The sequence below is a fragment of the Chiloscyllium plagiosum genome, unplaced genomic scaffold, assembly GCF_037043375.1.
Source record: "Chiloscyllium plagiosum isolate Xiang-an unplaced genomic scaffold, Cpla_swu_hap1 HiC_scaffold_3, whole genome shotgun sequence".
Lineage (NCBI taxonomy): Eukaryota > Metazoa > Chordata > Chondrichthyes > Orectolobiformes > Hemiscylliidae > Chiloscyllium > Chiloscyllium plagiosum.
Window position 1 is genome coordinate 140098084 of NW_028270141.1, and position 23646 is coordinate 140121729.

The 23646-nt window shown below is 43.5% G+C and overlaps 1 protein-coding gene across 2 annotated transcripts in view; it reads left to right on the top strand.

The window, feature by feature from the left end:
- The first annotated feature begins 1661 nt into the window (after window positions 1-1661).
- Window positions 1662-23646, top strand: part of thumpd2 (THUMP domain containing 2) — a 51968-nt gene continuing 29983 nt past the window's right edge. Inside the window, exons 1-4 of one of the 2 annotated variants that reach the window (XM_087983868.1) lie at window positions 1668-1811; window positions 12107-12163; window positions 12254-12386; window positions 18109-18515. In XM_087983868.1, coding sequence (XP_087839994.1) covers window positions 1704-1811; window positions 12107-12163; window positions 12254-12386; window positions 18109-18515 — 705 coding nt within the window. In that variant the 5' untranslated portion in view covers window positions 1668-1703. Of the gene's footprint in view, window positions 1812-12106; window positions 12164-12253; window positions 12387-18108; window positions 18516-23646 lie in introns of both variants that reach the window. The other variant, XM_087983872.1, reaches the window with a different exon arrangement.

Consider the following 23646-nt stretch of genomic DNA (forward strand, 5'->3'; position numbering starts at 1 on the left):
TAGGGAAATCCAAAACTAGCGAGCATAGTTTTAAGGTGAGAAGGGGAAGATTTAAAAGGGACCTGAGAGATAACTTTTTCATGCAGAGGATGATGTATGAATGGAACAAGCTTCCACAGGAAGTGGTGGAGGCTGGTGAAATTACAATATTTAAAAGGCATTTGGATGAGTATATGTTTAGGAAGGATTTAGAGGGATATGGGCCAAATGGGACTAGATTAGTTTCGGATATCCAGTAAATATAAACAAGTTGGGCCAAAGGGTCTGTTTCCATGCTGTACAACTGTATGACTCTGTGCCAAAGTGCTACAGAGCAAGTGCTGGACAATGGGACTAGATAGATACTTGATGACAGGTGCAGATGCCATGGGCTGAATGGTCTCTTTTCCTGCTGTGAAAACCCTATGTCTATCTCAGGGGCAAAGACATGGACATGATGTGCCTCCCAAGATAATGGATCACAAACAGAGCCTACGGGACCAATGTAATTGCACTCACACTGGGTCCTTAACCAATGAGTCAATACAATGTTACATAGAACATTACAGCGCAGTACAGGCCCTTCGGCCCTCGATGTTGCGCTGCCCTGTCATACTAATCTGAAGCCCATCCCACCTACACTATTCCATGTATGTCCACTTGCCTGTCCAATGACAACTTAAATGCACTTAAACTTGGTGAATCTACTACCAATGCAGGCAAAGCATTCCATACCCTTACTACTCTCTGAGTAAAGATAGATACCTTCACTATGGATGGGGAAATGGGAGAATTTGCGAATGGGGGGAGAAGGGGAAACTGAGGAATTGAGAAAATGGAGGAGATGGGGTAGGGGGAGTAGGAAATGGGAGAGATGGGGGTGGGGAAATGGGGGTGGGGAAATGGGGAATGGGAGAATGGACAAAAGTGAGGACTGGAGATGCTGGAAATCAGAATCTCGAAGAGTGGTGATGGAAAAGCACAGCAGGTCAGGCAGCATCCGAGGAGCAGGAGAATCGATGTTTTGGGCAAAAGCTCTTCATCAAGCAGGGAGCCTCCAGAGTGGAGAGATAAATGGGAGGGGGGTGGGGGTGGGGAGAAGGTAGCAAAGAGTGCAGGAGGTGGGGATAAGTGTGATAGGTCAGAGAGGATGGTGGAGCGGATAGGTGGGAAGGGAGATTGACGGGTGGGACAGGTCATGAGGACGGTGCTGAGCTGGAAGGTTGGAGCTAGAGTGAGGTAAGGGGAGGGGAAATGAGGAAACTGGTGAAGCCCACATTGATGCCCTGGGGTTGAAGGGTCCTGAGGCAGAAGATGAGGCGTTGTCATCGTCCTTCCCACCTATCCACCCCACCCTCCTCCCTGACCTATCACCCCCATCCCCATTGACCTATTGTACTCCTGGCTACCTTCCCCACCCCCACATCCCTCTCAGTACTGTCTCCACCCTGCAGGCTCCCTGCCTTCAGTCCTGATGAGGGGCGTTTGCCGGCAATAGTCGATTTTCGTGCTCCTCAGATGCTGCCTGACCGGAGTGGGGGAGGTGGGATATTCCCCAAGTTGTTGCTGCTCTTTGGACAGTTTCATTTTGAAATCCGCTCCACTCCGCGTCACTTCCTGTCGAGGGGGGGGTAGCATGTTTCCGGTGAGGTTGCCTTGACAACCGGGCCTCGGCTCCGAGTTGCTCCTGACCTCGAGCCGGCTGCTGTGGTGCTGTGTCCCGGATGGCGGGAGGTGGCGGTTGGAGCGCGAGCCGGTATTTCTGCACCGCCAGCCGCGGTTTGGAGCCGCTGCTGAGGGAGGAGGTGCATCTCAAACTGTCCGCCACTCAGGTGGGTGAAGGATCCCGATCCCAGAGGGAGCAGCTTGTGGCAGGGTCACTGTCTGTCCGAGCTCTCACTGCAATCCCCACCACCCACACACACACCACACCCACCACCCACACACACACACACCCCCACCCCTCCCACACACACACCACACCCACCACCCACACACACACACACCCCCAACCCTCCCCCACCCCTCCACCCCTCCCCCACCCCTCCACCACACCCCCACCCCTCCACCACACCCCCACCCCTCCCACACACCCCCACCCCTCCCACACACACCACACCCCCACCCCTCCCACACTCCCTCCACACACACACACCCCCACCCCTCCCACACACCCACCACCCCCACCACCCCCACCCCTCCCACACACCCACCCCTCCCACACATCCACACACCCCCACCCCTACCCCTCCCACACACCCCACCCCTACCCCTCCCACACACCCCACCCCTACCCCTCCCACACACCCCACCCCTACCCCTCCCACACACCCCTACCCCTACCACACACCCCCATCCCTACTCCTCCTGCACACCCCCACCACTCCCACCCCCCTCCCACCCACACACCACTCCCACCCCTCCCACCCACACACCACTCCCACCCCTCCCACCCACACACCACTCCCACCCCTCCCACCCACACACCACTCCCACACACCCTCCCACACACCCTCCCACCCCACTCCCACCCCACTCCCACACACACTCCCACCCCTCCCACACACCCTCCCACCCCACTCCCACCCCACTCCCGCCCCTCCCCCACCCACCCCACTCCCGCCCCTCCCCCACCCACCCCACTCCCGCCCCTCCCCCACCCACCCCACTCCCGCCCCTCCCCCACCCACCCCACTCCCGCCCCTCCCCCACCCACCCCACTCCCGCCCCTCCCCCACCCACCCCACTCCCGCCCCTCCCCCACCCACCCCACTCCCGCCCCTCCCCCACCCACCCCACTCCCGCCCCTCCCCCACCCACCCCACTCCCGCCCCTCCCCCACCCACCCCACTCCCGCCCCTCTCCCGCCCACCCCACTCCCGCCCCTCTCCCGCCCCTCCCCCACCCACCCCACTCCCGCCCCTCCCCCACTCCCGCCCCTCCCCCACTCCCGCCCCTCCCCCACTCCCGCCCCTCCCCCCCCGCCCCTCCCCCCCCGCCCCTCCCCCCCCGCCCCTCCCCCCCGCCCCTCCCCCCCCTCCCCCCCCGCCCCTCCCCCCCCGCCCCTCCCCCCCCGCCCCTCCCCCCCCGCCCCTCCCCCCCCCCCGCCCCTCCCCCCCCGCCCCTCCCCCCCCGCCCCTCCCCCCCCGCCCCTCCCCCCCCACCCCTCCCTCCCCCACCCCTCCCTCCCCCACCCCTCCCTCCCCCACCCCTCCCCCACCCCTCCCCCACCCCTCCCCCACCCCTCCCCTCCCCCACCCACCCCACTCCCACCCCTCCCCCTCCCCCACCCCTCCCCCACCCCTCCCCCACCTCCCCCACCTCCCCCACCCCTCCCCCACCCCTCCCCCACCTCCCCCACCCCTCCCACACACACACACACCACTCCCACCCCTCCCACACACACACACACACACACTCCCACACACACACACACAAACACATAGAGCTCTCTCTGTTTACACTGTGTTAGAGTACGTGTTAAAGTCTACAAAATAGTTTTTCTGTATTGATTTGTGTGTATGTTCATTGACCTGTATCTTATATATGGGATTTTGTACATTTTGAATTTTGACCTACAGTATGCTGATCACATGCTTGCATACTCATTTGCTTATGGTGTTAGATGTGGCATTCTCTTTACCTGCCGTACAGATCTCAGACACATGTTGTACCTTCAAGTGATCATGATCTAATCAACTTATAGCCAGTGTAGTCATGATTTGGAGATGTCGGTGTTGGACTGGGGTGCACAAAGTTAAAAATCCTTCATCAGCACAACCACCTGATGAAGGAGCAGTGCTCCGAAAGCTAGTGCTTCCAAATAAACCTGTTGGACTATAACCTGGTGTTGTGTGATTTTTAACTTTATAGCCTGTGGATCAATCCAGGGCTATGGGCCCTGTCAACATTCTGGCAATAGTACTGAAGATTTGTGTTCCAGAAGTTGCTGCACCCTTAACCAAGCTGTTCCAGTGCAGCTCCAATACTCACCTCGCCACATGGAAAACTGCCATAGTGTGTCCCGTACACAAAATAAAATGACAAATCCAAATCTAACCCAGCCAATTACTACCTATTCACTCTACTGTTAAGCATCAGTACCATGCCTAGAGTACATCCTGTGCATTTGCTATCCTCAGTGCTTCCTCAAGTATTGTTTAACTTGCTCTCAATAATCTGCAAAGTGATAAATGCTATCAAGTGGCATTTACAGTAATAGTCTGCTCTCTGGCCACCCAATTCCTGATGTCATTACAACCTTGGTCCAAACATAAATGAGAGTGATTAACTCAAGTGGTAGGATGAGAGTGACTACTCTTGGTATTGAGGAGTTAATCAAGGTGTTGGAAAAGCACAGCAGGTCAGGCAGCATCCTGCTTCTCGGGTGCTGCCTGACCTGCTGTGCTTTTCCAGCACCACGCTGTCAACTCTGATCTCCAGCATCTGCAGTACTCATTTTTAATGAGTAGTTGATCAAGTCTGGTATTAAAAAACCCTAGTAAGATTGAGGTGTGGAAGCACTCTGCAGATCAGGTTCACTTTTCATCAACGAATAATGAGGTTGTGGTTGTTGGAGGTCAATCATTGCATTTCCGGATAACACTACAGGAGTTTCTCAAGGTATCTATTTTCAACTCAACCTGTTTAGAATGTTATTACGCAGCTCTGGAGCAGGTAGGACCTGAATCTGGGCCTTGGGTTGCTCAGGGTCAGGTCCTCTGCCCAAGCATTTTCAACTGCTTCATCAATGTTTTCCATCCATCTCAAACAGTAGTGTTCAGCCCTGTTTGTGACTCTCCCCCCCCCCCCCCCCCCCCCCCCCCAATATTGAAGCCATCCATGTCTTTAAGTAACAAGAAATCAGGTTGATACTATGCCTACAAAAGCAGGTTAAACAATGGGAATTCTAGTTAAAATTCCTCCTGACTCTCCCGAGTCTGTCCAGCATGCACAAGGCGCAAGTCAGAAGTGTAGAATATTTCTCTACTTGCCTATGCAATTGCACCTCACACAATACTTGAGCTCAACACCATCCCGGACAAAGTACCCACTTGATTGGTACCCCATCCACAGCCTTAAACCTTGACTACTTCCACAACTAATGCACAATGGTAGCTCTGTGTAACACATACAAGATGCGGGTGATGTTTCAAGTATATTTCACCACCTGGATCCCACCACCTGTAAATTCCCCTCCAGGCCACACACACACTACCTGGATGTCTATTTCCATTCCTTCACTGTTGCTTGGTCAAAGTCCTGGAACTGCTTTTCTCACTGCTCTGGGTGTGTGTATCAATACCGTATGGACCACGAGAATAGCTCACCTTCACCTTCACCAGGACAACTAGGGATTGGTTAAGTCAGAGTTGTACAGCACAGAAAGGGTATATCTTTTGGTCTATCTCATCTGTACTGACCAGACATCCTAAACTTTTCTAGTCTCATTTGTCAGCATTTGGCCCATATCCCTTTAAATCGTTCCTATTCATGTACCCATCCAAATGTCTTTTAAATGTTTGTATTTGTACCAGCCTCCACCACTACCTCTGGCACCTCATTCCATACATGCATCACCTTCTGTGTGAAAAAGTTGCCTCTTAGGTTCCTTTTAAATCTTTCCCCTTTCACCTTAAGCCTATATTCCTCCTGGGGAAAAGACCTTGGCTATTCACCCTATCCATGCCCCTCATGATTTCATAAATCTCTATAAAGTTTCCCTTCAGCCTCCCAACACTTCAGGGAAAAAAAGTCTCAGCCTTTTTAGCCTCTCCCTCCAGCTCAAACCTTCCAATTTCAGCAACATGCTTGTAAATCTTTTCTGAACCTTTTCAAGTTTAACATCATCTTTCCTTTGGCAGAAAGACCAGAATTGAACATAGTATTCTAAAGGTTGTCTCACCAGTGACCTGTACAGCTGTAATGTGATGTCCCAACTCCTAAATTCAATGCACTGACCAATTAAGACAAGTGTGCCTCCTTCACCCTGTCTACCTGCAATTCCACTTTCAAGGAACTATATATCTGCACCCCAAGGGTTCTTTGTTTGGCAACACTCCTCAGGGCTCTACAATTAACTGTACAAGTCCTGCCCTGGTTTGCCTTGCCATTAATTATTAAAATTAATGAATGGAAGAGCCTTGGGAAAAGTTGATGGGTAGAGAGATCTGGGAGTTCAGGTCCATTGTACCCTGAAGGTTACTGCACAGCTGGATAGCGTGGTCAAGAAGGCATATAGTATGCATGCCTTCATTGGACGGGGTATTGAGTATAAGAGCTGGCAAGTCATGCTAAAATTGTACAAGACATTGGTTCGGCCGCATTTAGAATACTGTGTACTGTTCTGGACACCACATTACCAAAAGGATGTGGACGCTTTGGAGAAAGTACAGAGAAGGTTTATGAGGATGTTGCCTGGTATGGAAGGTGCTAGCTATGAAGAGAGGTTGAGTAGATTAGGTTTATTTTCACTAGAAAAAAGGAGATTGAGGTTTACAAAATCATGAAGGGTATAGACAGGATGGATAGAGACAAGCTTTTTCCTAGGGTGAAGGATTCAATAACGAGAGGTTATGCTTTCAGAGTGAGAGGTGAAAAGTTTAAGGGGGATACACGCAGTAAGTACTTCACACACACGGTGGTGGGCATTTGGAACGCGTTGCCAGAAGAGGTGGTAGAGGCAGACACGGTAGATTCATTTAAGATGTGTCTGGACAGATGCATGAGTAGGTGGGGAGCAGAGGGATACAGATGCTTAGGAATTGACAGACAGGTTTAGACAGTACATTTGGATCAGCTCAGGCTTAAAGGGCCGAAGGGCCTGTTCCTGGGCTGTAACTTTTCTTTGTTCTTTGTTAAACTATCTGCCACTCCTCGGCTCTTTGGGGTCCTGTAGTACTCTGAGATCTTTTTCAGTGTCCATCATGCCTCCAATTTTGGTGTTATCTGCAAACTTACTAACCATACTTCCTCTAGCCTCATCCAAACCATTTATATAAATAATGAAAAGCAGTGGACCTAGCACCAATCCTTGCAGCATACCATTGGTCACAGGCCTCCAGTCCAAAAAACAACCCTCTACTGCTGGTAATAGAAAAACTTCTCAATTTTGCTACTGTTAGCCTGCAAACAAATGAAACAAAACTTGGAGGTGATGAGTAAGTGACATATTCTAGTCTCTGCCAAACGCCATAAAAGCATCACATGATAGGGAAACATAAAAAATTTGTACATAATTAATAGACCCTCGGGAAAGAATATTGTATCTTTAGTATTTTTTTTAAATTTGGATGCAGTATTAGAAATATAATCATGAGGCCTGTACATTTTGACAGTTGTGATGTATTAATTCATTAAAAGATGGATTAGCTGCTGTTACATTTAGGCTCCAATGAATCATAGTAAATGTCAAAGTGTTCTATCCTTAAAAGGAATTCACTGGAGAGCTGCTGTGTTCAAAGGGGCGAATTTAATCCCAAATCTATTAGATTGTGATGGTTTCTGGATAAATACATTGAGGAGCCAGACAACAGGCCATTCTAGATTGGGTGTTGTGTCATGAGAAAGGAATAATTGGCATTCCAGCTGTGCGAGGCCCTTGGGAGAAGATTGACCATAATATGACCAAATTCTTCATTAACATGGAGAATGGTGTGTTAATTCTGGGAATAGGATCCTAAATCTTAATAAGAGAAACAATGATAGTATAAGGTATGAACATTCTATGATAAATTGGGAAACATTACTTGAAGGGATGACCGTGGATAGGCAATGGCAAACATTTAAAGAGTGCATGGAGAAACTGCAAGAATTGTTTATTCCTGTGAGGTCCAAAAATAAAACAGGAATGGACAATCAACTGTGGCCGACTACGGTATTTAGATCCAAGGCAGGGGTATACAAATTGCCCAAAAAAGCGTCGGACTTGGGAATTCTGAATAGTTTAGGTTTCAGCAAAGGAGGACAAAGGGATTGGTGAAGGATGAGAAAATAGAGTTCAAGAGCAAGCTTGGAGGGACTGATTGTAAACACTTATATTGATACATGAAGAGCAAAAGATTAGTGAAGACAAATGTAGATTCATTCCAGTCAGAAACAGGGGAAATTAAATTGGGGAACAAAGAGAAGGCATACCGACTCAATGTGTCTTTTGGTTCTATCTTCACAAAGGAGGATCAAATAACATCCAAAAATGGTCTCACGAGAAGGAGGAACTGAAGGAAATCAGTAGTAGTGGGGCAATGATGTTAGGGAAATTGATGGGATTGAAGGCTAATCCCCAGATTCCATCGGTTATGTTTCTGAGCATTTAAGGAAGTAGCTCTAGAAATAGTGGATGCATTGGTGGCCATCTTTAAAGATTCTATAGACTCTGGAACAGTTCCTTTGAATTTTAGGGAAACAAATGCAACCCTACTATTTACAGAAGGAGATAAAAAACAGGGAATTTATAGAGTTGGCCAGACATTGGTTGTGGGCAAAATTCCGGAAACCATTATGAAAGATTTAACAGCAGACCATTTGGAAAACAGTGACAGGATTGGACAGAGTCAACAGGAATTTACAAAAGGAATATTTGCTTGAGATATCTATGGATTTTTTTCCAGGATATAACTGCTAGCTGAAGCTAGTAGGTATGGTTTACTTGGACTTTCAGAAGGTTTTCAATAAGATCTTGTGTAAGAGACTAAACACGGGATTGGGCAGTGGTGTATTGACATGGGTGGCGAACCAGTTGGCAGGCAGGAAACCAGCTGTAGGAACAAACAGGTCATTTTCCAAGTGGCAACCAGGGATTGGTGGGGTACCACAAGGATTTGTGCTTGGATTCCAACTACTTGCAATATATCAGTGATTTAAATGGAACTAAATGGAATAACTCCAAGTTTGCAGATGTCACAAAGCTGGATGGAAGAGTGAACTGTGAGGAGAATGCAGAGATGGTTCAGTGTAATTTGTGTAAGTTGGATGAGTTGGTGAATGCATGAAAGTTGAAATGTAATATGGATAAATGTGAGGTTATCCACTTTAGTAACAAAAACAGGAAGGCAGATTATTATGAGTGGGAAAGGGGAATGTGGAACGACACCTAGGTGTTGTGTGCAAATGACCATAGATTTGTAAATTTGGTTAGTTATTAGAAAATCTCACAGACAATCAAATACTGAAACAATTACTTAAGCTTTATTGCATGCAGCTACCAAAATAAGGCCCCTGAAGTAACCCAACTTAGCCAGTACCTGATCAATGGTGGAAATTAGCTACAATTCCAACCAACAATGTCTGTCTCTGGATATGTCCAGGATTTGATCCTTGAGCAGTATTGTTCTCCAGACTTTTGCTGCCAAAGAATCCAGAAGTTGAATTCTTACAGGAATTTTTGTCTTGTGAAGCTTGTGGTGTGACATTATTTATGACACTTCTGAAGTCATTGCGTCTGTAGCTTGCTTTCTTGTCAGCTGTAGTTTCTCTGTTCATTGTTAATTTCAGGTTAGCTATCTGTTCAAAAGACAGCCTCTCCTGCCATCAACTCCTTAGCAAGTTTTGAGAAGATTTGTAGCTCAGGTTGAGGTTCTGGATGTAGGTTTGCTCGTTGAGCTGGAAGGTTTGTCTTCAGATGTTTCATCACCGTACTAGATAACATTTTCAGTGAGCCTCCAAATGAAGTGGTGTAGCCCACTTTCAATTTACATGTTTGAGTTTCCTAGGGTCGGTGATGCCATTTCCTGTGGTGACATCCTTTCCTATTCTTCACAAGTTACACCTACACACTTACTTTCAATGACTGTGGCTAGTTGATGTTCATGTATCCCACAAAACAACATGACCTACTCTCACTAGTATCCTTACACACGGATGAGGAAGGACATCATTTCGACTGGGACAACATATCCATCCTAGGACAAGCTAAACAAAAGACACATATCAGAATTCCTAGAAGCATGGCATTCCAACCAGAACTTTGTCAACAAATGCATTGACTTGGATCCCATTTACCATCCCTGAGAAAAAGAACAAGAAATGACATCACTGTAGGAAATGACATCACTGACCCTAGGACACTCAAACATATAAATAGAAAGCTGGTTACACTGCCAGTGCTTCATTCGTAGGTTCACTTAAGATGTTACCTAGTATGGTGACGAAACATCTGAAAACGAACCTTCAGGCTCAGTGAGCAAACCTACATGCAGAACCATCAACTCCTTAAATTCCTCTGCAATCTCAATTACCCATTTGTCTCAAGGTAGGTAGTTATCAATTAATTATTAGATCAATGCATTATTTTGCTTTTACACCTTTTTTTCAAAGGGATAGCTAATTGGCATGTTGCTTTTAATTCCTTGACCTGTTATCTCAGGAAACAGTTTATTCAAGAAAGAATTATTTCTGAATTTTTCAATCTATGAAAAGTTATTTAAGTTCTAAAGTTTATCGTATCACAATGACCTTGTACACCAGTCACTGAAAGTAAGCGTGCAAGTGCAACTTGTGAAGAAAGCAAATGGTGTGTTGGCCTTCTTAATTAGCAGATTCAATACAGGATCAATTGCTGCAATTTTACAGGGTCTTGGTGAGAACCACACGTGTAATTGTAGTCTCCTTATCTGAGGAAGGATATTCTGGCAATGAATACAGCTTTACTGTACTGATTTCCTGGAATGATAGGACTGATACTTGAAGAGAGAGGCTGTTGAGGATCATTTAGAAATCTATAAAATTTTAACAGAGTAAACATAGGAAGAATGTTCTGATGACTAGGGAGCCTAGAACCACTGGTAGCAGTCTAAGGATGCAGGATGCACCATTTCGGACAGAAATGAGGAAAATTTATTTTAGAAATAGAATCAGTCTGAACATTGGGGCACGGACAGCCTCACACAAGTCTGGGATAACATGGCACTTATTGTTAAAGTTCACTTGAGAATGCAACTTTAAAAAAGTTCTGGGGTTTACATGTGAAAGAACTGAAACCAACATGGTCATTCTAAAAGATGACAGACATAACAGACAACCCAAATCTTTTTCAACATATAATTTCAGTTGCATCACACTAAATTTTTGCTATAAATTCTGTGTTTTACAATCTTGTACTCCACAACCACCTGATGAAGGAGCACCACTCTGAAAGCTAGTGCTTCCAAATAAACCTGTTGGACTATAACCTGGTGTTGTGTGATTTTTAACTTTGTACAACCCAGTCCAACCACGGCACCTCCCAATCAGATAGTTTAATGTTGCGTCATTGCAGTAGTATTTACTAGTAACATTGATGTTACAATTTGAACAGTCAGTTTCATAAACCTTAGTTTTGCTGTAATTCCAATTCTTTCTAACTGTGATTGAATTCCACCATTCAGGGTGAAGCTCCCTTGATTTTCCTGTTTCCTTTTGTTTGGTTTGCAACGCTGTGAAAGGTGGCCTTTAATCGCATTGCAACGTTAACTGGGGATAGTTATTTTACTGTAACCTTCATGGCATGCTAATGCTTGAGGCTGGTACGCAGAGCAATATTCTGTCTCACTAGCTCACTCCAGTTGAGCTGAAACTGACTCTTAAACCCTTGTGCTTGTGTGTCAAATTCCCTGTGCGTTCTTTTCTGACAGCTACTTAATTTTCAACTTCAGCTGTTTCTTGCTGTATTAGTCCTTCTTTAAAAATATGTTTCAAAATTACAAGTTAAAAATGTCCATAGTACTTTGGGGGTCCAACCCATCCTAACACACTTGCTTCCTTGTATAAGCCACCCCCAATAAGCCTAAGTAAATTGACTTATTTGAACCATTGTATATTGTGCATTGGATCCAATCTTGTGAATGATGTGAAAAATTGCAGGATGGAACTTTATAGATAACCACGGTTAATTTTAGTCTGATAAAACCTAGTTCCTTCAAAAACTGAATGTTTACAACCTAATTATTAAGTAATTTGAAGTGATTGAGCTAAGGGCTATGAGATTTAATTCATTGAAATTGACTTTGAAACATATAAGCATAAATCAACTAGATGTCTTCAGCGCTTGACTTGTTCTAATGGATGCTATACATCAGTTTTATGAATTGATCTTTTAGACAAAATGATATGACATAGTTTGTTGACCTTATGAATCAAATTTTGTTTTCAGGCGTCCCTGTTCCCTGACTATTACTGTACTGATTTGCGTAAGCATCCTCTTGTGCAGGTATATTTTTCTTGTAAGATCTTCAATCATGAAGGCAGTCATGAAGAGAAACTGCTAAATGCTGACCTTTATCCTCCTCTAATCTTGTAGGTGGAACAGCTTTCAGGAAAAGTATTCTTTACAGCTGATGCAGATTTGAAAAAGCTGAGGAGCCTGAAATGTGCAGAGCGGTTATTTTTACTTGTGAAAAAACTCCCCCCAATCCAGATTGCAAGACATAAAGGTGCAATACATTGTATTTGTCAGTTTAGTTTTTAATAATTAACCCTAGCATTAAATAAGGTAAGTGTATTTAGCGTTCTTAGAAATAATATTTAATGTTTTTTTTAACTACTGTATAACTAGTAGTGACATCTGTTCTCCAGTTTAGAATATTCATCCACAGAGAAGCAGTGATGGGACAAATATAATGTGACCATTCAGCTTTCTCCCAAGATTGAGTGGCGTGGATAAAGTAATCGATAGTGCCAAAAAGTGCTAACTACTTAACAGACATGGAAGTGCCAGTGTTGGACTGGGGTGGACAAAGTTAAAAGTCTCACAACACCAGGTTATAGTTCAACAGGTTTATTCGAAAGTACTAATTTTCGGAGTACTGCTTCTTCATCAGGTAATTGGTGAGGTGCTCATCCTCATCAAGAATGTGTCTGAGCTGAGATGTTACCTTTTTTTGTAAAACCTTAAGTTATCTCAAGAATGTGACTTGAAAGAAGTTCTGGGATTTACATATTAATGAACTGAAACCTGTAACCCATTCTAAAAGATGAAAGACTTAACAGCAGTCTAGGTTTGTTCAATATCACATCAGTTGCATGCATGACATTGTGACCTTTTGCAATAAATGCTGTTTCTTATAATCCTGCCACACAGCTACCTGATGAAGGAGCAGCACTCCAACAACTGGTACATCCAAACAAACCTACTGGAGTATAACCTGGTGTTGTATGATTTTTAACCAACTACTTAACAGAGATCACTCTGATGCTTAATTTCAGACCTTGTCACATAGCTTTTATCCAAAAATTGGCTGAAAAGATCAGGAAGGTAGTTGCTTTCGAAGCCAATGTTTGATTAACTTTGGGATCAAGGAGGTCATAGAGATGTACAGACCCTTTGGTCCAACTCGTCCATGTCGACCAGACATCCCAACCCAATCTAGTCCCACTTGCAGCACCTGCCCCATATCCCTGCAAACCCTCGCTATTCATATACCCATCCAGATGCCTTTTTAAATGTTGCAATCATACTAGTCTCCACCACTTCCTCTGGCAGCTCATTCCATGCACATACCACCCTCTGCATGAAAAAGTTGCCCCTTAGCTGTCTTTTATATCTTTCCCATCTCGCCCTAAACCTATGCCTCAAGTTCTGGACTCCCCCACCCCATGGAAAAGACTTTGTCTATTTATCTTATCCATGTCCCACATGGTCTTATAAACCACTACAAGGTCACCCCTCAGCCTCCGCTCCAGAGAAAACAACCCTAGCCTATTCAACCTCTCCCTATCGCTCAACTCCTCCAACCCTGGCAACATCCTTGTAAATCTTTTCTGAACCCTTTCAAGTTTCACAACATCTTTCCGATAGGAAGGAGACCAGGATTGCACGCAATATTCCAACAGTAGCCTAACCAATGTCCTGTACTCAATACTCTGACCAATAAAGGAAAGCATACCAAACGCCGCCTTCACTATCCTATCTACCTGTGACTCCACTTTCAAGGAGCTATGAATCTGTACTCCATGGTCTCTTTGTTCAGCAACACTCCCTCGGACCTTACCATTAAGTGTATAAGTCCTGCTAAGATTTGCTTTCCCAAAATGCAACACCTCACATTTATCTAAATTAAACTCCATCTGCCACTCCTCAGCCCATTAGCCCATCTGATCAAGATCCTGTTGTAATCTGAGGTAACCTTCTTCGCTGTCCACTACACCTCCAATTTTGGTGTCATATGCAAACTTACTAACTACATCTCTTATGCTCACATCCAAATCATTTATATAAATGATGAAAAGTAGTGGACCCAGCACCGATCCTTGTCGCACTCCACTGGTCACAGGTCTCCAGTCTGAAAAACAACCCTCCACCACCACCCTCTGTCTTCTACCTTTGAGCCAGTTCTATATCCTAATGGCTAGTTCTCCCTGTATTCTATGAATGGCTAGTTCTCCCTGTGTTCTTGTTAACCAGTTTCCCATGGGGTACCTTGTTGAGCGCCTTACTGAAGTTCATGTAGATCACTTCCACCGATCTGCCCTCATCAATCCTCTTTGTTACTTCTTCAAAAAAACTCAATCAAGTTTGAGAGACATGATTTCCCACATTCAAAGCCATTTTGACTATCCCTAATCAGTCCTTGCCTTTCCAAATAAATGTCTACCCTGTCCCTCAAGATTCCCTCCAACAACTTGCCCACCACTGACGTCAGGCTCACTAGTCTATAATTCCCTGGCTTGTCCTTACCACCTTTAAAATCCATCCATGAAGGAATTTGGTGGTTGTTGTTAGGAACTTATTGGAAGGTCAGCAGTTGCGATGATATGGTTCAGTACCAGTTGCAACTTCTCCAATAGTGATACAACCTATTCTAGCTGACAGGGCTAGAGTGAAATCGCAAGTAAAACAAAATATTTTGGATACTGGAAATCTGAAACGCACAGAAAATTTGTGGAGAACCTCAGCCAGTCTCTTGACTCTTCTTCAGAACTCAGTTCGTATCAGACTTAAAACACTTAAGACCGTAATACTTAGAAGCAGAAGTGGTCGATTAAAAAGTGGGCTGAAAAGGCAGAAGGGTCCTGACCCAAAATGTTGACTTTTCTGCTCCTGTGGTGCTGCCTGACCTGCTGTGCCTTTCCAGTTCCACATTTTATCGACTCTGACTTTCAGCATCTGCTGTCCTTACTATCTCCTAGAAATGGAAGTAGACCATTTGGCCAATCAAGTCTGCTCCGCCATTCAGTGAGATCATTGTTGATCTGATAATTATACTTAACTTTTCTGGGGCCCTTGTGTCACAGTAGTGGACACTGGTCCAGAATGCCTGAGTTCAAGTCCCATTTGCTCCAGAGGTTTGTAATAACATCTTTTGAACAGATTGATTAAAAAAAATCCTGTACTCTACCTGCCAAGTTTTCACCACTCACAGCCTATTCCTCTGTAGACTGTTTGTGTCATCCTTACTACTTGCCTTGCCATCTATTTTTATGTCATCCACTCGGTGATAATACATCTTCTGTCATTTCAAGTCATTAATATACTTTGTAAATAATTGTGGCCCCAGCACTGACTCCTGTGGCACTAGTTACAATTTTCCATCCTGGAAAAACACAAACTGTGGCAAAGATCAGTGATAAACTTAAAAAAAAGATAAGTTTTAAAGGTTAATAAAAGATTACAAAAAAAGAGAGGAAGAAAATAAATGATGAGAGTAAGCTTACTCGCAATAAATCGCATGGAAAGTTCTTTAAATACATGAAAAGGAGGAGAGAGATCAAAGTGATCATTCTTGAACAACCCCTTTATCCCAACTCTGGTTAGCAAATCCTCTTTCCTTACTAATATTCTATTCCCATGGCCGTTTATCTTAATTAATTAGCCTTACGTGCAATACTGTTTTGATTAGATTAGATTACTTACAGTGTGGAAACAGGCCCTTCGGCCCAACAAGTCCACACCGACCCGCTGAAGCGTAACCCACCCAGACCCATTCTCCTACATTTACCCCTTCACCTAACACTACGGGCAATTTAGCATGGCCAATTCACCTAACCTGCACATTTTTGGATTGTGGGAGGAAACCGGAGCACCCGGAGGAAACCCACGCAGACACGGGGAGAATGTGCAAACTCCACACAGTCAGTCGCCTGAGGCGGGAATTGAACCCGGGTCTCTGGCGCTGTGAGGCGTTTCGAGGGCCTTTTGGAAATTCAAACCCAGTTCTTTCAATTTGATGCAAATGCATCTACTAGTTTCCCTTTATCTTGCTTGTTACTTCAAAGAATTCTAGTACATTTATCAGGCATGGTTTCCCCTTCATAAAGCCATGATGATTCTCCTTGATTATATTATGCATTTCTAAATATTCTACTATTACTTCCTTTATCATTTGCTCAATGATAGATGTTTAACGAACCGACCTATAGTTACCCTTTGTTGTCTTCCTCTCTTTTTGAATGAGGATCTCTAAAAGAGGGGTTCTTTTTGAGCTGCCATTGGCAGTTTTCCAGATCCTGGAACTTTTTCCCTGAATCTAATGATTCTTTAAAGATTACGACAACTGCATCCACTATCTCCATAGCCACTTCCTTTAATATCCCAGGATTCATCCCATCAATTCCAAAAGACCTATTGACTTTAGCTGCACTAGTTTCCCTCATACGTTTTCTTTATCAATAATTACTGTGTTTATTTTCTCCTACTCCACCCTCCCCCCCTCCCCCCACCTTAGCCCCTTGATTATTGGACAGTTTTGCAGAGCTGTTTGCATCCTCTGCTGTGAAGAACTATTTCCTGGTTCCTTATTATTCCCCCAGCCTCATTCTATAAGGACCTATGTACATTTTAACTTCTCTTCCTTTTCATATCTTTAATGAACTCTTGGCTCTGCAATTTTTAATTTACCATCATCATTTATTTTTTTATCTTTTGTTGGCCTTTAAAACATTCTAAAATTTTTTTGACTTACCATTAATCTTTAACCACATTGTATGTATGTTTGTTCTCTTTCAATTTGATACAGTCCATAACTTCCTTGGTTAACCATAATCGGTTTATCCCTTCCTAGAATTCTTCCTCACTAGTGTCCATCTTTGTCATAAAACATTTTCTTAAACTACTGTCATTGTTCCTCAACCTTCAATTCTGCTAAACTAAATTTAGCCCAGTTGTTTCTGACCCATGTTAGTTACTCTCCAACTGAATGCTAAATCCTCCAAAGTTATGGTCACTGTTCCCTATGTTATCTTTTACTGAGATCATTTATTAAATGCACTTTATTACACATCACCACATCCAAAATAGCCTGACCTTGGTTGGAACTGCAACATAATGTTGTTAAAAACTGTGCCAAATATGTTCTGTGAATTCTTTCTCATGGCTACCTTTGCCAATTTGATTTTCCCAATCTACATAAAAATTAAAGTTACCAATGAAGAATATACTGCCTTTTTAAACATGCCCTCATATCTCCTGATTTGTTCTTTGTCTTACAGAATAGCTACTGTTGGAGGGCCACTTTGCTACTCCCACCAATGTCTTCTACTTGTTATTTCTTACCTCCCTCCATGTAGATTCTGTACCATCCAATCTTAGGTCATTTCTTATTATTGTACTTATTCCATCTCATACAACAAAGCTACTCCACCACCTTTCCCTAATGTTATGGTCAACGAATGCACTATCACCAATTTGGATGACATAAAGGTAAATGGGAAGGCATCTAGTGAGGATGACCCAGAGTCTGCCAAGGAATAGGTTGAGTCAGTTGGCGAAAACTTGGCAGTTGGAAGATAGTATGGCAAAATGTGAGATTATGCACTTTGGCAGGAAGAAGAAAAGGGCTGAATATTGTTTAAATGGGGAAAGGCTGCACAGAGGGATTTGGGGTCCACATGTACAAATGACAAAAAGCAAGCATCCAGTTTCAGCAAGTAGTAAGAAGGCAAAATAACTGTTCTTTTAAAAAGTTATGTCCCCTGAATGTTTAGATCCTAACTTTGATTTTCTTGTAGTTACAGATTTCTAAATGTTGATAACAAAACTTCATGGATTTGAGAGAATTAAAGCTGTGGAGTTTTTGACAGTATTACTTTAGGTTTGTTAGTAACGAATGTGTCAGTTTATTGATGTGTTTATTGGATTTGAAATAAGATGCATTCAGACTTGACTATGTATTCCGACTGTAATGTTCAAACAAGTTTTTCTTCCTTTTGAATTCCAAGGGAAAGTTATTCACATTCTTCAGAAATATGTGATTGGAGAATCAAGTGACTGGTTGAATATTGTTGCCAAATGGAAATCTCTTCAGGATCTTAACAAAGAAGAAGAATGCACTTCAGACACGACTGGAACTGGGCTAAAACGACCAGCGCAGCAAGAGAGTAGTGAAACTAGAAAAAGGTCAAAGTTAGAGCTGGGTGAACCTCCAATGACAGACTTTTATGAAAGTCCAACAGGGCAGCATGATGCCCATTCAGTAATACAAGGAAGCCAGCAGATTAAATCGCCAATACAAACACCATCTTCTGATGAGCTACTTAATTCTGAGGGTCAAGGTGCTGCATCCAGTATGAATTTTAGAGTATCTTGTCGCTGCAGTGGGAAAGTTGCTAAAATGTTTACCTCACAGGTAATTGCATTGTTGAAGGTATCGACTTTTATATGTTAGTTTGCAGGTGCCCACTTGTATATTATTCATGCATGGTACTTGTAAGTGAGTGCCAGCGAGCTGCATGTTTATTAGGAAGGATGCCTTCATTCATTGTTCACACATCATGTAATCAGCAAAAGCACAGCACCATTAATAGCAAAGTGAAAGCTATTAATGGGAAAAAAATACTTTTGAGCACAATTAGGCACTAAAAGGAATTATAGCCCCAGTGAAGTAATTTTAACAGATATACAACTTAATGTTCAGCAGACTTTTCAATGATTGTCATTCTGGGTAGCATGCTAATATTAATATGCTATTTTGGTTATGAATAGTTTTGATTGGATGCTGTAAATCACCAACTATATCAGTCTAATAAATTCCCTCATCCATAACTCTTCCATTATATCATTTGACCTTGCTTTTAATGGTGCTGTGTAGTAAAAGATTTGCTTTTGCGAATGTATTGGAAGTTGTTAATAGATAACTGAACTAACGTGATTAGTTATTGACTGAACATTAATCCAATGCTGCTTGAACGCATACAAAAAGCTGCATCATATTTTTAAAGGAGGACAATACCTACTGTTTGCTGTTGTAATGTGCAAGCTGTTTCTGAAGAGAGGATATTAACTTACTGAAGTGTACTGCAGCAATCTGATGTGTAAAGCATTTTTCTAACCATCCTTTTTAAAATCTGTTTTCTTGTTGTGGTTTCATGGACCAGTTGAGATTGATTGGTTCATTGTAACACTGAATCTTTTGAAGTCACTTGGTCCTCTTGGCTGTCATGTGAAAAGCCATAACAGGGAAACATGATGCTCATTCAGTCATGCAAGGAAGCAACCAGAGTAAATCACCAATACAGACACCACCTTCTGAGCTGCTTAATTACAGAGATTGAGGTACTGCATCCAGCCCCTGTTCATAACTAGAGCTACTAATGATCGTGGTGCACAAGTCGACTCAGCATACAAGATGACTCTCTTTATCTCAATCGAGAATGTGGTGGCTGAAAAGCACAGCAGGTCAGGCAGCATCTGAGGAGTAGGAGAATTGACATTTCGGGCATAAGCCTTTCATCAGGAATGGGAGGAGGTGGGGGTGGGGTGGGAGGAAGGTAGCTGAGAATGCAATAGGTTGATGAAGGTGTTGGAGAAGGTGATAGGTTGGAGAGGTGGGTGGAGCGGATAGATGGGAAAGGTGATGGACAGGTCAAGAGGGCGGTGCTGTGTTGGAGGCTTGGGAGTGGGACAGTGTGGGAGGAGGGGAAATGAGAAAACTTGTGAAATCCACATTGAATCCTGTGTGGTTACAGCGTCCCAAGGCAGAATATGAGGCATTCTTCGTCTCAGCATTGGGTGATTAGAGTTTGGCGACAGAGGAGGCCCAGGACTTGCATGTCCTTGGTGGAGTGGGAGGGGGAGTTGAAGTGTTCAGACACGGGGCAGTTGGGTTGATTGGTGCGAGCGTCCCAGAGATACTCTCTGAAACGATCCGCAAGTTGGCATCCTGTCTCCCCGATGTAGAGACAACATCCGGTGCAATGGATACAGTAGATGACATATCATCTCTTTTCACAATACCAAAATTCATATTTATGACTATATACTGAGTGTAAGTTTGATCCCTCATTTTCTGCAAAGAAATGCTATGCTAATTGGGATTTGGCCTCAAGTTTTCACCATAGCAATGCATGATGACCTTAAGTCAGCATGTGGTCTTGTGCAGGCCACATTACCAGGATAATGGACAGGAGTTTAAAATTAACATCCAGAGTTCAACCTCTTTCAGTGTTGCTTTGCCTTTACAAATCAGTCAAGGATCATGCTTCTGCTGGATAGAATAAGTGGATAGTTGATGGAGGAAGAAATGATCACTTGGAGTGGAAATTGATATTATTTTCACATTTGATGTTTTGCGTGGGATTTGGAAAGCTATTAATGCACAAACATTCAAAAATTTCAAGCTGTCAACCGTAATTCAGTAAATGGGGAGGATGATTTGTTGTTTGGTGGGGAATGGATGATTCTGAACTGAAAATACCAAATCTGATCCAGTGTGGGACCCTTGCAGTTGATTCAGAATAAATTTGAACATTCTGCATCGGGTGCCAAAGACCAATGTATTTGATACTTGTTAAAATTATTTGCTTATTCTTGTTTTAGAATTAATTCATCCAAAAAAGTGTCAATTTATTTAATTTGGATTACCCAATTTTTTATTTTATTGCACCAACTGGTGGTTCACATTTAGTTCCTGAGGTATAAATTATGACCCTCCGCCCCAATTTAGGAACACCTTTTGAGAATTGAAAGGGCAACTTAATACTTTGAAATCTATGGGACTTGTGTCCATTAACATCCTAGTGAATCCAGACTTCACGTTTTTCCAATGCGTTTGGAGTGTTTACAACACCTCTCCTTCAGCTAAAAGTAGATGAACTAGTCTTTTCTCTATTTATGAGGTAACTGTTGGTTAAAGTTTAAAGAAGAAATTCAATAATAAACGTGTAGTTCGAAAATTCAAACTTCTAGACCTCTAGATGATTTTCAAGTTCCTTAAGCTGCTCTGTCTAAGTCTGTGTAAACTCTGAAATCTCTCGACTATAAGATCAGGTACATCCAGCAAAATTGTTAAAACAAAATTCTAAAAGAACCAATGCTTCACTGGATTCAAAACATTCAGCCTGCATCACTCCTGGCTTCACCGTTATCTCTGGAAAGTATGTTCTCTCAGATGAGCAGGCTAGTAGAAGAACACAAAAGAACAGCTTGAGCTTTTGAACTACAGTAATATAATCTGTAACATTCCATTAATCCCTTAATTCTCCACAATAAAAGAATATAGCAATAGATTGAATTTTAAGAGGTGCAAACTATTTAAATGTTTTAGAGTTATAAGACCACTATTTTTCTATTTTGAAAGTGCTTATTTTGGCAAGGCTAAACATGAAATTAAATCACAAGTATAGAATTCCATGTTTACAGCCTTTAACATTTATTATTTTTGAGACTAATTTTCTTGTGGATGAAAAATTCTTTGACAAACATCTGAATTCCATTCACTATTTTAAATTATTTGCATAATTTTCTTTTTCTAAAAGTCATCTATTTTAATCAAGCCTTTAGTCAGCCTTCCCATAAGCATATGTCAGGTACAGACAGGATAGATTGAGTGAATCCTAAGAGTATAAAGAAAGTAGGAGTATACTTAAGAGGGAAATCAGGAGGGCAAAACGGGGACATGAGATAGCTTTGACAAATAGAATTAAGGAGAATCCAAAGGGGTTTTACAAATATATTAAGGGCAAAAGGGTAACTAGGGAGAGAACAGGGCCCCTCAAAGATCAGCAAGGTGGCCTTTGTGTGGAGCCACAGAAAATGGGGGAGATACTAAATGAATATTTTGCATCAGTATTTACTGTGGAAAAGGATATGGAAGATATAGACTGTAGGGAAATAGATGGTGACATCTTGCAAAATGTCCAGATTACAGAGGAGGAAGTGCTGGATGTCTTGAAACGGCTAAAGGTGGATAAATCCCCAGGACCTGATCAAGTGTACCCAAGAACTCTGTGGGAAGCTAGAGAAGTGATTGCTGGGCCTCTTGCTGAGATATTTGTGTCATCGACAGTCACGGGTAAGGTGCCAGAAGACTGGAAGTTGGCACTGTTTAAGAAGGGTGGTAAGGACAAGCCAGGGAACGATAGACCAGTGAGCCTGACCTTGGTGGTGGGCAAGTTGTTGGAGGGAAGCCTGAGGGACAGGATGTACGTGTATTTGGAAAGGCAAGGACTGATTCGGGATAGTCAGCATGGCTTTGTGCATGGGAAATCATGTCTCACAAACTTGATTGAGTTTTTTGATGAAGTAACAAAGAAGATTGATGAGGGCAGAGCAGTAGATGTGATCTATATGGACTTCAGTAAGGCGTTCGACAAGGTTCCCCATGGGAGACTGATTAGCAAGGTTAGATCTCATGGAATACAGGGAGAACTAGCCATTTGGATACAGAACTGGCTCAAAGGTAGAAGACAGAGGGTAGTGGTGGAGGGTTGTTTTTCAGACTGGAGGCCTGTGACCAGTGGAGTGCCACAAGGATCGGTGCTGGATCCTCTACTTTTCATCATTTATATAAATGATTTGGATGTGAGCATAAGAGATGTAGTTAGTAAGTTTGCAGATGACACCAAAATTGGAGGTGTAGTGGACAGCGAAGAGGGTTACCTCAGATTACAACAGGATCTGGACCAGATGGGACAATGGGCTGAGAAGTGGCAGATGGAGTTTAATTCAGGTAAATGCAAGGTGCTGAATTTTGGGAAAGCAAATCTTAGCAGGACTTATACACTTAATGGTAAGGTCCTAGGGAGTGCAGGTTCATAGCTCTTTGAAAGTGGAGTCACAGGTAGATATGATAGTGAAGAAGGCGTTTGGTATGCTTTCCTTTATTGGTCAGAGTATTGAGTACAGGAGTTGGGAGATCATTTTGCGGCTGTACAGGACATTGGTTAGGCCACTGTTGGAATATTGCGTGCAGTTCTGGTCTCCTTCCTATCGGAAAGATGTTGTGAAACTTGAAAGGGTTCAGAAAAGATTTACAAGGATGTTGCCAGGGTTGGAGGATCCGAGCTACAGGGAGAGGATGAACAGGCTGGGGCTGTTTTCCCTGGAGGGGTGACCTTATAGAGGTTTACAAAATTATGAGGGGCATGGATAGGATAAATAGGCAAAGTCTTTTTCCTGGGGTCGGGGAGTCCAGAACTAGAGGGCCTAGGTTTAGGGTGAGAGGGGAAAGATATAAAAGAGACCTAAGGGGCAACTTTTTCACGCAGAGGATGGTACATGTATGGAATGGGCTGCCAGAGTACAATTGCAACATTTAAGAGGCATTTGGATGGGTATATGAATAGGAAAGGTTTGGAGGGATATGGGTCTAGTGCTGGCAGGTGGGACTAGATTGGGTTGGGATGTCTGGTCGGCATGGATGGGTTAGACCGAAGGGTCTGTTTCCATGCTGTACATCTCTATGACTCTATGACCTCCCATGTCACAACTTAGTATCTATTCTGCTCTAAAGTGCTTTGAGATATTTTATTATGTTTCTT